General features: G+C 40.3%; 1 protein-coding gene across 9 annotated transcripts; it reads right to left on the reverse strand.

Annotated features, from left to right (window-relative positions):
- On the reverse strand, nt 1-14227 carry LOC131952869 (sulfotransferase 1B1). Of its 9 annotated transcripts, none has more exons than XM_059315772.1 (8): nt 14165-14217; nt 9125-9221; nt 6327-6481; nt 6003-6162; nt 1903-2069; nt 1039-1142; nt 355-535; nt 1-192 (listed from the first exon to the last, which is right to left on the reverse strand). In XM_059315772.1, the coding sequence occupies exons 2-8, from the start codon at nt 9205-9207 to the stop codon at nt 77-79; spliced, it is 966 nt and encodes a 321-aa protein (XP_059171755.1). In that variant the 5' UTR covers nt 9208-9221; nt 14165-14217; the 3' UTR covers nt 1-76. The 9 variants fall into 9 exon arrangements, with proteins under 9 accessions (XP_059171755.1, XP_059171756.1, XP_059171753.1 ...); XM_059315773.1 differs by lacking the exon at nt 14165-14217 and adding an exon at nt 13825-13852; XM_059315770.1 differs by lacking the exon at nt 14165-14217 and adding an exon at nt 13757-13764.
- Between the last annotated feature and the right edge of the window lie 106 nt (nt 14228-14333).

Here is a 14333-nt window from a genome sequence, read left to right on the forward strand (position 1 = left end):
ACCCCACCCATTGAAGAGAAGTCTGGAAGAAAAATCTGGTAACGCCTCAAATGATGTTGTAATAGACTTGACTATTTCACTGTAGGGTATATTTGTAAAGAGTTCTGTAGCCCGACATGTGTTTCTTGTATTCTCTATCGAATTCTTCGTTCAAAGCCACAGTGAACCAGTTTTTCCAGTCACCTACGTCACCTGAAGGTTACATTATTTTAAAGATAAAAAACATACAACATATCACGAAAACTGTTCATTAAACTTAGCTCTAAAAGTATTTTTTACCCAAAACCCGATTGAAACGTGACTTATTAGGTTTAAAATCACCTCCTACTTAAAGATTCTGATATCTGGCAGTACCTTTTCTGTAGAAGTTGTTTTTGTTGTTACGAAACAAAGACTTAAGCATCTCCGATGAGGTCATTTCTTTGAACTGTTTCATGTTGCCAAAGCTGCAGGTATCGGCAATCTCTTCACACAGCTCCTCGCTACAGCCTGTGTCTAGAAACTTATTCAGTTTTTTTACGCCCTTTCTTTCATCCTGTTTCAGAAATTATACCTCGGTTTTACGGGCGATACAAAGATGGTGAACATAGAAGTTCGTACATTTAACATTAGTTTTACGGGCGATACAAAGATGGTGAACATAGAAGTTAGTACATTTAACATCAGTTTTACTGGCGACACTAAGATGGTGCACATTTATCAATTTGTTCTAATATAGCAAAAAAAGTAAAAGGTGACAAAGCTATACACCACAGCCAACCCGAGAAGTTATTGCATACACTAGCCAAGAATAGAACCAAAACTGTATATTATAACTAACCCACTTTAGTACTATAAAACCAAATGATATCCCCCCCCCCACACAAAAAAAACAACTAAAAATCAACAAAAAAAACAACAACAGTTGAATGTTGATGAACATGTGCACAATTTCCTAAATGTGAGCAGAACTGGCATATCCTAAATAAAGTGTTACGCAATAGTTGAGCCAAAATATCAGTTGAAGTCAGTTCTCAAACGGGACATTATGTCACTCACCAGTTTCAACTCCTCGTACATCGAAACGTAGATGGGAACTTCGGGGTGAGCGTCAATACCTTCTTGCCACTCTAGCAAATAACTAAACATGTCTCCGTAGAAATCTATGGAGCATTAAAACAATAAGTGTTGAAGTATGAGGTAAAACACACATTAAAACAATAGGTGTTGAAGTATGCGGTAAAACACAAAGTGGTCTCACTAGGTCTGGTGTCACCCAGGTGTCACCCCAACCAACTAGAAAAAAATATTTTCGCTTGGTGTCACCCCTCGATTCTATTATTTAATTATTATTAATTGGATAAAAAGTTTTTTTTTTTTTTAAATTTTACGATGGTGTCACCCGGTACGGACAGCGCCCCCATCCCCGCCTTGTGACGCTACTGACATCTTTAATATGTGATGGTTATAGGTAGGCTGACTGTCTAACATACAGAATAAAATCTGATTGATATTTGATGACTAACATAGGTTGAGGTAACAAGACATATTAACGTATTGAAGGAGATGAAATTTACAACGAATGCTTGCCATTACTTTAATGTGACCCCTTTTCAATATGGAATCATTCAAAACAACAAACAACTGCTGTAGGTCAATATTATATCCGAGAGAAAACTGGTTTGCGGTTAAAGGGAATTAATTATCCCGAAAGAATCAGAGCTAGTGGCTTTGTAACAAATCATTTAGTGTAGCAAAAATAAAACTTTCAGCTTGTTTATGTGAAATACAAGCTAATACTATTTTAAAATTTCTTTCAATAGCTTAACCCAATTGTAATTTTAAAAAAATATCAGCCTGAAAAAAAACACGAAGTAAATGATGAGGTAACGCGATCTACAACTTTAAGGGTAAATAACTCACAACCAACTTCCAGGTTCTGGTAAACAAAGTGTTCAAATGTCCCAGGGTAATGTAACGGCGATACATGTTTGTGCATATGGTTGTAATAAGACACAAGGACATCCTTTGGGTTTCTGTCTAAGTAGATGATTTTAATTTTCTTTTCTAAGGCTTGCTTGGGTAGATATCTGAAAAAGAAGTAGAACTAGTGTTAGTGTTGGTAGAACTCAAACATTAGGCTGTATGTATTAGTGCATATGTATTCGGTTGTGTTGGAAGACATCACTACTCCACCACGTTTAATACAGGCCTTCCACCAAGTGACGTCATCACTCCACCAAGTTTAATACAGGCCTTCCACCAAGTGACGTCATCACTCCACCAAGTTTAATACAGGCCTTCCACCAAGTGACGTAACCACTCCACCAAGTTTAATACAAGATTTCCACCATGTGACGTCATCACTCCACCAAGTTCAATACAAGCCTTCCACCAAGTGACGTCATCACTCCACCAAGTTCAATACAAGCCTTCCACCATGTGACGTCATCACTCTACCAAGTTTGATACAGGCCTTCCACCAAGTGACGTCATCACTCCACCAAGTTTAATACAAGCCTTCCACCATGTGACGTCATCACTCCACCAAGTTTGATACAGGCCTTCCACCAAGTGACGTCATCACTCCACCAAGTTTAATACAAGCCTTCCACCATGTGACGTCATCACTCCACCAAGTTTAATACAAGCCTTCCACCAAGTGACGTCATCACTCCAGATTAAAACGAGGTGTCACGCCACACAGCAACAAACTTGGACAACTGTCCTAAAGGGCACACGACTTACAACTGTCCTAAAGGGCACATGATTTACAACTGTCCTAAAGGGCACATGATTTACAACTGTCCAAAAGGGCACATGATTTACAACTGTCCCAAAGGGCACATGCCTTACAACTGTCCTAAAGGGCACATGACTTACAACTGTCCTAAATGGCACATGACTTACAACTGTCCCAAAGGGCACATGACTTACAACTGACCTAAAGGGCACATGACTTACAACTGTCCCAAAGGGCACATGACTTAAACTGTCCTAAAGGGCACATGACTTACAACTGTCCTAAATGGCACATGACTTACTACTGTCCCAAAGGGCACATGACTTACAACTGTCCTAAAGGGCACATGACTTACAACTGACCTGAAGGGCACATGACTTACAACTGTCCTAAAGGGCATATGACTTACAACTGCCCTAAAGGGCACACGACTTAAAACTGTCCTAAAGAGCACATGACTTACAACTGACATGAAGGGCACATGATTTACAACTGACCTGAAGGGCACATGACTTACAACTGCCCTAAAGGGCACACGACTTACAACTGTCCTAAAGGGCACATGACTTAAAACTGACCTGAAGGGCGCATGACTTACAACTGACCTGAAGGGCATATGACTTACAACTGACCTGAAGGGCACATGACTTACAACTGTCCTAAAGGGCACATGACTTACAACTGTCCAAAAGGGCACATGATTTACAACTGTCCCAAAGGGCACATGCCTTACAACTGTCCTAAAGGGCACATGACTTACAACTGTCCTAAATGGCACATGACTTACAACTGTCCCAAAGGGCACATGACTTACAACTGACCTAAAGGGCACATGACTTACAACTGTCACAAAGGGCACATGACTTAAACTGTCCTAAAGGGCACATGACTTACAACTGTCCTAAATGGCACATGACTTACTACTGTCCCAAAGGGCACGTGACTTACAACTGTCCTAAAGGGCACATGACTTACAACTGACCTGAAGGGCACATGACTTACAACTGACATGAAGGGCACATGATTTACAACTGACCTGAAGGGCACATGACTTACAACTGCCCTAAAGGGCACACGACTTACAACTGTCCTAAAGGGCACATGACTTAAAACTGACCTGAAGGGCGCATGACTTACAACTGACCTGAAGGGCATATGACTTACAACTGTCCTAAAGGGCACATGGCTTACAACTGTCCTAAAGGGCACACGACTTACAACTGACCTAAAGGGCACACAACTTACAACTGGCCTAAAGGGCATATGACTTACAACTGACCTTAAGGGCACATGACTTACAACTGACCTAAAGGGACATGACTTACAACTGACCTAAAGGGCACATGACTTACAACTGACCTGAAGGGCGCATGACTTACAACTGACCTGAAGGGCATATGACTTACAACTGACCTTAAGGGCACATGACTTACAACTGACCTAAAGGGCACATGACTTACAACTGACCTAAAGGGAACATGACTTACAACTGACCTTAAGGGCACACGACTTACAACTGACCTAAAGGGCACATGACTTACAACTGACCTGAAGGGCGCATGACTTACAACTGACCTAAAGGGCACATGACTTACAACTGTCCTAAAGGGCACATGACTTACAAATGTCCTAAAGGGAACATGACTTACAACTGACCTAAAGGGCACATGACTTACAACTGACCTAAAGGGCACACGACTTACAACTGACCTAAAGGGCACATGACTTACAACTGACCTGAAGGGCGCATGACTTACAACTGACCTGAAGGGCACATGACTTACAACTGTCCTAAAGGGCACATGACTTACAAATGTCCTGAAGGGCACACGACTAACAACTGACCTATAGAGCACACAACTTACAACTGACCTAAAGGGCATATGACTTACAACTGACCTTAAGGGCACACGACTTACAACTGACCTAAAGGGCACATGACTTACAACTGACCTGAAGGGCGCACGACTTACAACTGACCTGAAGGGCACATGACTTACAACTGTCCTAAAGGGCACATGACTTACAAATGTCCTAAAGGGCACATGACTTACAACTGTCCTAAAGGGCACATGACTTACAACTGTCCTAAAGGGCACATGACTTACAAATGTCCTAAAGGGCACACGACTTACAACTGACCTATAGGGCACACAACTTACAACTGACCTGAAGGGCATATGACTTAGAACTGACCTAAAGGGCATATGACTTACAACTGACCTAAAGGGCACATGACTTACAACTGACCTAAAGGGAACATGACTTACAACTGACCTTAAGGGCACACGACTTACAACTGACCTAAAGGGCACATGACTTACAACTGACCTGAAGGGCGCATGACTTACAACTGACCTAAAGGGCACATGACTTACAACTGTCCTAAAGGGCACATGACTTACAAATGTCCTAAAGGGAACATGACTTACAACTGACCTAAAGGGCACATGACTTACAACTGACCTAAAGGGCACACGACTTACAACTGACCTAAAGGGCACATGACTTACAACTGACCTGAAGGGCGCATGACTTACAACTGACCTGAAGGGCACATGACTTACAACTGTCCTAAAGGGCACATGACTTACAAATGTCCTGAAGGGCACACGACTTACAACTGACCTATAGGGCACACAACTTACAACTGACCTAAAGGGCATATGACTTACAACTGACCTTAAGGGCACACGACTTACAACTGACCTAAAGGGCACATGACTTACAACTGACCTGAAGGGCGCACGACTTACAACTGACCTGAAGGGCACATGACTTACAACTGTCCTAAAGGGCACATGACTTACAAATGTCCTAAAGGGCACATGACTTACAACTGTCCTAAAGGGCACATGACTTACAACTGTCCTAAAGGGCACATGACTTACAAATGTCCTAAAGGGCACACGACTTACAACTGACCTATAGGGCACACAACTTACAACTGACCTGAAGGGCATATGACTTAGAACTGACCTAAAGGGCATATGACTTACAACTGACCTTAAGGGTACATGACTTACAACTGACCTAAAGGGCACATGACTTACAACTGACCTAAAGGGCACACGACTTACAACTGACCTAAAGGGCACATGACTTACAACTGACCTAAAGGGCACATGACTTACAACTGACCTAAAGGGCACATGACTTATAACTGACCTAAATGGCACGTGACTTATAACCAGTGTTTCCTAAATGGCACGTGACTTATAAACGACTTAAATGACACATTATTAAAACTAACCAAAAGGGCATATGATTTATAACTAACCTAAAGGGCACGTGGGTTACAATGAGCCTAGGGGAGGGCCTACTGGTGAAGGAAGGCACAGGTTTAGCGTCTAAGAAACAAAGTTTCTCTTCCGTCTCTGTATCCATCGTCCCTGTTTTCTGCATGAGCATGGCCATAATTTCCATTTGCCAATGGAGACCTATATGGTACGAATAGAACATTGGTATATTAAGGTAAGTTTTACAGTGTAATCTTGGTATCTGTCTTCTAAACGCAGTTTTTTAGAGTCGATAGCCCGGTCTTGGGATATTAGACGCACCTGTCTTGGGGTATTACCCACCTGTCTTAGGATATTAGACTCACCTGTCTTGGGGTATGAACATATCATGACATCATCAGGACGTATCTCCATATCCGTGATATTACGTAGGTGTGTCCTGTAGTCAGTGTCGGCACCGAGAGGGAATGGTGGGTGCCAAAAGCCACCAGCATTGCCGAAATGAAAGGTGTTGCCGAACCTATGTGTTAGAAAATGAAAGGTGTTGCCGAACCTATGTGTTAGAAAATGAAAGGTGTTGCCGAACCTATGTGTTAGAAAATGAAAGGTGTTGCCAAAACCTGTTAGAAAATGAAAGGTGTTGCCGAACCTATGTGTTAGAAAATGAAAGGTGTTGCCAAAACCTATGTTAGAAAATGTAAGGTGTAGCCGAACCTATGTTAGAAAATGTAAGGTGTAGCCGAACCTATGCTAGAAAATGTAAGGTGTAGCCGAACCTATGCTAGAAAATGTAACGTGTAGCCGAACCTATGTTAGAAAATGTAAGGTGTAGCTGAACCTATGTTAGAAAATGTAATGTGTAGCTGAACCTATGTTAGAAAAGGAGGAAATAAGTATTGTGTTAATAGATTTTAGGCGTGGAATAAAGTTCTCTTGTGTTTGAAGGTCAAAGATGCAGCAGTTCTAATATAATTATTATCTTCATCATTTCATTATAATCTGATGAAAGGATTTTGAAGAAAATACTCTTCCTCATTTTAGTTTTATTTCAATTTATCATATTCGGTATAAAAAAATTAAGGGTTCATCAATTCATAGAATAAAAACAATTATGTAGGGATTGTCTTACTTTGCTGATCTCGCGAGATGCTCATTACTGACTCGACACGGAAATTTAATTCATCGAGATGTGGTTTTAAAATCTTGGTTCACCAAGATAGCTAACGTTTAATGACGCCATTCACTGATGACCCCTATTAGGGTCTGCTTTTAAGATGAGCTCTCGTTGACATGTAGTCAAACATGTGTTTAGATAGCTTCTTCAGTATGTTTTACACTCTGTCACAGATGAAAGTTTAGATAGCTTCTTCAGTATGTTTTACACCTGCATTACCTGTCTGTCACAGATGAGAGTTTAGATAGCTTCTTCAGTATGTTTTACACCTGCATTACCAGTCTGTCACAGATGAAAGTTTAGGTAATTTCTTGAGTATGTTTTACACCTGCATTACCTGTCTGTCACAGATGAAAGTTTAGATAGCTTCTTCAGTATGTTTTACACCTGCATTACCTGTCTGTCACAGATGAAAGTTTAGGTAATTTCTTCAGTATGTTTTACACCTGCATTACCTGTCTGTCACAGATGAAAGTTTAGATAGCTTCTTCAGTATGTTTTACACCTGCATTACCTGTCTGTCACAGATGAAAGTTTAGGTAATTTCTTCAGTATGTTTTACACCTGCATTACCTGTCTGTCACAGATGAAAGTTTAGGTAATTTCTTCAGTATGTTTTACACCTGCATTACCTGTCTGTCACAGATGAAAGTTTAGATAGCTTCTTCAGTATGTTTTACACCTGCATTACCTGTCTGTCACAGATGAAAGTTTAGGTAACTTCTTGAGTATGTTTTACACCTGCATTACCTGTCTGTCACAGACGAAAGTTTAGGTAACTTCTTCAGTATGTTTTACACCTGCATTACCTGTCGGTCACAGATGAAAGTTTAGGTAACTTCTTCAGTATGTTTTACATCTGCATTACCTGTCTGTAACAGATGAAAGTTTAGGTAACTTCTTCAGTATGTTTTACACCTGCATTACCTGACTGTCACAGATGAAAGTTTAGGTAACTTCTTCAGTATGTTTTACACCTGCATTACCTATCTGTCACAGATGAAAGTTTAGGTAACTTCTTGAGTATGTTTTACACCTGCATTACCTGTCTGTCACAGATGAAAGTTTAGGTAACTTCTTCAGTATGTTTTACACCTGCATTACCTGTCTGTCACAGATGAAAGTTTAGGTAACTTCTTGAGTATGTTTTACACCTGCATTACCTATCTGTCACAGATGAAGGTTTAGGTAACTTCTTGAGTATGTTTTACACCTGCATTACCTGTCTGTCACAGATGAAAGTTTAGGTAACTTCTTCAGTATGTTTTACACCTGCATTACCTGTCTGTCACAGATGAAAGTTTAGGTAACTTCTTCAGTATGTTTTACACCTGCATTACCTGACTGTCACAGATGAAAGTTTAGGTAACTTCTTCAGTATGTTTTACACCTGCATTACCAGTCTGTCACAGAAGAAAGTTTAGGTAACTTCTTCAGTATGTTTTACACTTGCATTACCTGTCTGTCACAGATGAAAGTTTAGGTAACTTCTTGAGTATGTTTTACACCTGCATTACCTGTCTGTCACAGATGAAAGTTTAGGTAACTTCTTGAGTATGTTTTACACCTGCATTACCTATCTGTCACAGATGAAAGTTTAGGTAACTTCTTGAGTATGTTTTACACCTGCATTACCGGTCTGTCACAGATGAAAGTTTAGGTAACTTCTTGAGTATGTTTTACACCTGCATTACCTGTCTGTCACAGATGAAAGTTTAGGTAACTTCTTCAGTATGTTTTACACCTGCATTACCTGTCTGTCACAGATGAAAGTTTAGGTAACTTCTTCAGTATGTTTTACACCTGCATTACCTGTCTGTCACAGATGAAAGTTTAGGTAACTTCTTGAGTATGTTTTACACCTGCATTACCTATCTGTCACAGATGAAAGTTTAGGTAACTTCTTCAGTATGTTTTACACCTGCATTACCTGTCTGTCATAGATGAAAGTTTAGGTAACTTCTTGAGTATGTTTTACACCTGCATTACCTGTCTGTCACAGATGAAAGTTTAGGTAACTTCTTGAGTATGCTGTCAGGTAAATTGTGGACAGTCCCACTGTCTGTCGACATCGTGCTGGTCTTATCTGACATATTACACATGGAGTTAATGAGACAATTATGTCAATAATTTACATGGTCGTTAATTAAAAGTATTTCAAGCATTCACAGCTATTGGTGTTAATTATAGATCAACATTATATCTAGCAGGCTAACTTTGTAGGCCGAAGTCAGCGTTTTAGTAATACGAGCCGGCCCGCGGCATAACATACGCCGCTATTTAGTTGTTTCTAATTTTCAATAATTCATAATTTGTGAATTCGACAGTACCAACGCTGACACTGAAAATATTTCTTTAAAACACTATAAGTAGCTCGTTAAGGACCATAACCCCCCCCCCCCTTCCTTCCCCTCCCCCCCCCTACGTTTAAAATCGTTGGCTCTGCTTGTAAACATTTAGAGTGAACACAGCTCACTAAAACCATGTAGGGGTAGGGAGGTAGGGAGAGCGTTTGCAGCTTGTTTTCTAACGGCTCGAAGAGGAGAATTATATATATAGATTGCTGCAGGAGAGAGGGGGAGAGTGGGGGTGGGCGATCCTCACTGTGTTTGTTCTGGTTACAGAAAGCATGATCATCTCTAGCAGACAACAGAAGCAATGTTTTATAGAGGTCATCTCTAGCAGACAACAGAAGCAATGTTTTATAAAGGTCATCTCTAGCAGACAACAGAAGCAATGTTTTATAAAGGTCATCTCTAGCAGACAACAGAAGCAATGTTTTATAAAGGTCATCTCTAGCAGACAACAGAAGCAATGTTTTATAAAGGTCATCTCTAGCAGACAACAGAAGCAATGTTTTATAGAGGTCATCTCTAGCAGACAACAGAAGCAATGTTTTATAAAGGTCATCTCTAGCAGACAACAGAAGCAATGTTTTATAAAGGTCATCTCTAGCAGACAACAGAAGCAATGTTTTATAAAGGTCATCTCTAGCAGACAACAGAAGCAATGTTTTATAAAGGTCATCTCTAGCAGACAACAGAAGCAATGTTTTATAAAGGTCATCTCTAGCAGACAACAGAAGTAATGTTTTATAGAGGTCATCTCTAGCAGACAACAGAAACAACGTTTTATAGAGGTCATCTCTAGCAGACAACAGAAGCAATGTTTTATAAAGGTCATCTCTAGCAGACAACAGAAGCAATGTTTTATAAAGGTCATCTCCAGTGTTTCTTCCAGACTTTTTTCTCCGGGGGGGGGGGGGCACTTGAAATCTTCGGGGGGGGGGGGGGGCGGTAAACTTTCTTCGGGGGGGGGGGGGGGGGCGGACACTGTTAAAAGTATATATTTTCTATATAAATTATATAAATTTCATTTCGTTCGGGGGGGGGGGGGGGGGGGGGCGGTAAAACATTTTCGGGGGGGGGGGGGGCTTTGACCCCCCGAAGAGATGCCTGGAAGAAACTCTGGTCATCTCTAGCAGACAACAGAAGCAATGTTTATAGAGGTCATCTCTAGCAGACAACAGAAGCAATGTTTTATAGAAAATAGCGGGAAAAAGACTTTTTAAAGACGTGTAATTAATCAATTAAAAACCCGTTGAAACAAGACAGCTTTAAAAAATAAAATAAAAAGCAGTCTATTTATGCAGCATGTTTTTTCTCACAAGCTAATTCACGTGCTTTTGTCTCCGTCCTATTGCGAACGAAATTTCACCCATTTCTTTCAAGCTGATTTATACATCTGATTTCTGTGTGAATTTTCAAGCTTTGCACCCATTCTATTATTCTTCAGAAAAATAGAAACGGTGTTTAAAATATAATGGTATAAAGGGGATCTACAAAAAAAAAACAAAAAAAAAAACGGCACGATTAACATATAGACATATTGGTGTCTAGGTGGCTATTTGGTTTACACAAAAAAAACAATTTTAATTAAAACTTACAAGTAAACGTGTCCAAAATAATTTAACTAAGTGTTAAGTATACCATGAAAAGAATTAGCTGGAAATTTTGTTAACAATTCTATAACACTAGGTCACTAAGGAAAGGTCATGACAAAAGTAGCTAGTGATATTGACATTATCAAGGAATGCAGTCTAAGATAAATAAAAATAAAACGTAAACCGTCCCAAGGAACGTGAATAATAATATTAAACATGGACGGCTAGCTCGTGCATACATGCCAACGCTACATGGTCTCGCATCAAACAGTAACTGTTCGATGTAGATTCTTCTACGTTGTCCAGAGTTTACTAGGCACACATTTTTTTTTCACGCGGCAGAGGCGTGGCGACCCCTCCCGGCGCCCTGGGCGAAATTTCAGTTTGGCGCCCCATATATATATATATATATATATATATATATATATATATATATATATATATATATATATATATATATATATATATATATATATATATATATATATATATATATGTGTGTGTGTGTGTGTGTGTATGTATGTGTGTGTGTGTTTGTGTGTGCGACAGTCTGGAAAAAAATAACAATTACGCTGATTGTCGTTCCTAAAATTTCACTGGACGCCAATTCAATTCCCGAAACAAAAAAAAAAAAAGAAAATCAAAAGAGCTTAGAACTGTGGGCTCCATCGAACCCGAGAGGTTCGGTAATTCAGTCTCAGGGCTTCCGCGGAGGTCAAGACACACACCCGACTCATAGGATTCACGATCGGATTTTGTCATTGGACGATACAACTATTAAGGACGGTTCGGTGATTGCGCATATGAAACTGGTTGGGTTCGATACTCCAAAACGTTAAGAACCACTGCTTTAGAGTGTATTTTGTAGAAGGTGCAAGCCTTATTTGGTCTACTTTTGGTCATGTCTTTAGAACAATTTCGATAATAGTAGGCCAATATTGCAATTTTGAATTATCAGTTAAGTTGAACAAAGTAATAATCAGTACAATATACTAATTTTCTTCTCTCTTAAAATTTTGGCAAATAGTGTCGCTTCCCATCCATCCGCTCCGACAGTCTGCTAACTCTTTTTTATGTTACACAATAGTAAAATACGCTTTAGTTCAATGGGTTTCTTTTCTGAGTGATATCGGTTTATTCCTTAATCCGGTGTGAATTTTTCTTATTTTAGTCTTCGAAAAAGCGTCCCCCCTTCCCATCTAGGAAAGCTGGAATCAAGGTAGAAAACAGTCAAATCAGTATGAATAGGCTCTCAGTCGTTAAATTTCTTTACGTTGACTGTTTATAATTCAAAACTGCAGCTTAAAATGAGCTTTTAATTATTTTTTTTTACCCCTTTTGGCGCCCCCCTAGGGTCGGCGCCCGGGGCGGCCGCCCTCCCCTAGCTACGCGCCTCTGCGCGGCAGTGCCCGGCAACTGCTTTATTTTCCCGATGTCAAGAATATATTTACACTCTTTATTTTCTCGATGTCAAAAACATTTACATATTAGGGAAAACACTTTACTTACATATTTAAGCATGATGCCAATCATATTTACATATTTTAGAATGAAGCAAACATCATCTATAATAATAGTTTCGCTGTCTGTCTATCTATCTATCTGACAAGAACGCTCTAGAGAAAACACAAGCAGATTAAAAACATGCATAGTATTTCGAAAAACGAAGTATGACGTCGACACATTTAGCACAGAGTAGAAAATAATCTCAAACCGGAGAGTAAACATTGAATAAAAAGGAAATTTTGTCTTATCTAAGTGGTTTGCGTGAAGAGTTTCTTTCATACAATTCTTCGGGTAGGGGCGAAGCCCCACCCCCGCGTAAGAACGTCTGAGCCCCCCCCCCCTCCCTAACTCAAAAGAAATTTCTTCATCGATACTCTATAATAAAATTACCGCCTTATTAATGTGTCTAATCTAAAAAGTAGTTTTCTTGCAATTTCTTTAATGCAATTCTTCGGGTAGTGGCTAAGCGCGACACCAGTGTTTCTTTCAGACTTTTTCCTCCCCGGAGAGGGGTGGGGGTACTTGAAATTTTCGGGGGCGGGGTAGAATTTTCTGGGAGGGGGCGGACACTGGAAAAAGTATATAATTATATTTCGTTGAATGGGACGGTAGACATGTTTTTTTTTTTGGGGGTGGGGGGTGGGGGGGGGGGGTGGGGCGGGGGTGGGGGCGGTGTGTGTGGGGGGGGGGGTGGTGTGTGTGGGGGGTGGGGGGTGGTGTGTGGGGGTGGGGGGGTGGGGGTGGTGGGGGTGGGGGGTGGTGTGTGGGGGGGTGGGTTGGTTTTAGTTTAGAGAAAAGAGACAGCACTTTCAGCCTAGCGCCCGTTGTACCCTTCCTCAACGGGCCATTTTTCTCGTATTACATAGTTTAGTAAAAGGCATACATTAAATTGACATTTTAGCAAGAGGCCAATAATATTTCTACATCATTTGGGCAGGAATTGAAATACTTGTTATATTTTAAACTGCCGACAAGATGTCTAATACATTTAATAAATAACAAATGTAACAACTTGTAAAGCTGTATTTAGATTTTATATTTGGTTACCACCACTCATGAACTCATGTCTAAAATTAATTTGTTTAGCATTCTCACTAAGAATCAAAGTGAATCAGTTTAAAAAACTCGGTGTAAAAGTTGAGAACTCTCTACACCGAATGAGACCTACTTACATGTTGGAGGCTATCAAAAACTCGGTGTAAAAGTTGAGAACTCTCTACACCGAATGAGACCTACTTACATGTTGGAGGCTATCAAAAACTCTGTGTAAAAGTTGAGAACTCTCTAGACCGAATGAGACCTACTTACATGTTGGAGGCTATCAAAAACTCTGTGTAAAAGTTGAGAACTCTCTACACCGAATGAGACCTACTTACATGTTGGAGGCTATAAAAAACTCGGTGTAAAAGTTGAGAACTCTCTACACCGAATGAGACCTACTTACATGTTGGAGGCTATCAAAAACTCGGTGTAAAAGTTGAGAACTCTCTAGACCGAATGAGACCTACTTACATGTTGGAGGCTATCAAAAACTCTGTGTAAAAGTTGAGAACTCTCTACACCGAATGAGACCTACTTACATGTTGGAGGCTATCACTCACTGGGCTCGTTATCTGCCCACAACTCCACATACCAGGTCACAGGAATAGCTCTGCCGGCGGGGTCGGCTGGTAATATGCCGTCATGTGATATGCCGTCATTTGATATGCCGTCATGTACATTTGATATGCCGTCATGTGATATGCCGTC

This window comes from Physella acuta, unplaced genomic scaffold (assembly GCF_028476545.2).
Source record: "Physella acuta isolate Inbredline_101_S28 unplaced genomic scaffold, ASM2847654v3 ptg000891l, whole genome shotgun sequence".
Classification (NCBI taxonomy): Eukaryota; Metazoa; Mollusca; class Gastropoda; family Physidae; genus Physella; species Physella acuta.

Bases quoted from the DNA above. Each gene is read 5' to 3' on its own strand.
- LOC131952869 (XM_059315768.1), bottom strand. From the start codon at position 11,342: ATGCGAGACCATGTAGCGTTGGCAT. The intron at 6,163-6,326 runs GTGAGTCTAATA...CGTACCATATAG, and splicing joins ATGTTCATACCCCAAGACAG to GTCTCCATTGGCAAATGGAA. The intron at 1,143-1,902 runs GTGAGTTATTTA...AATGCTCCATAG, and splicing joins CCAGAACCTGGAAGTTGGTT to ATTTCTACGGAGACATGTTT.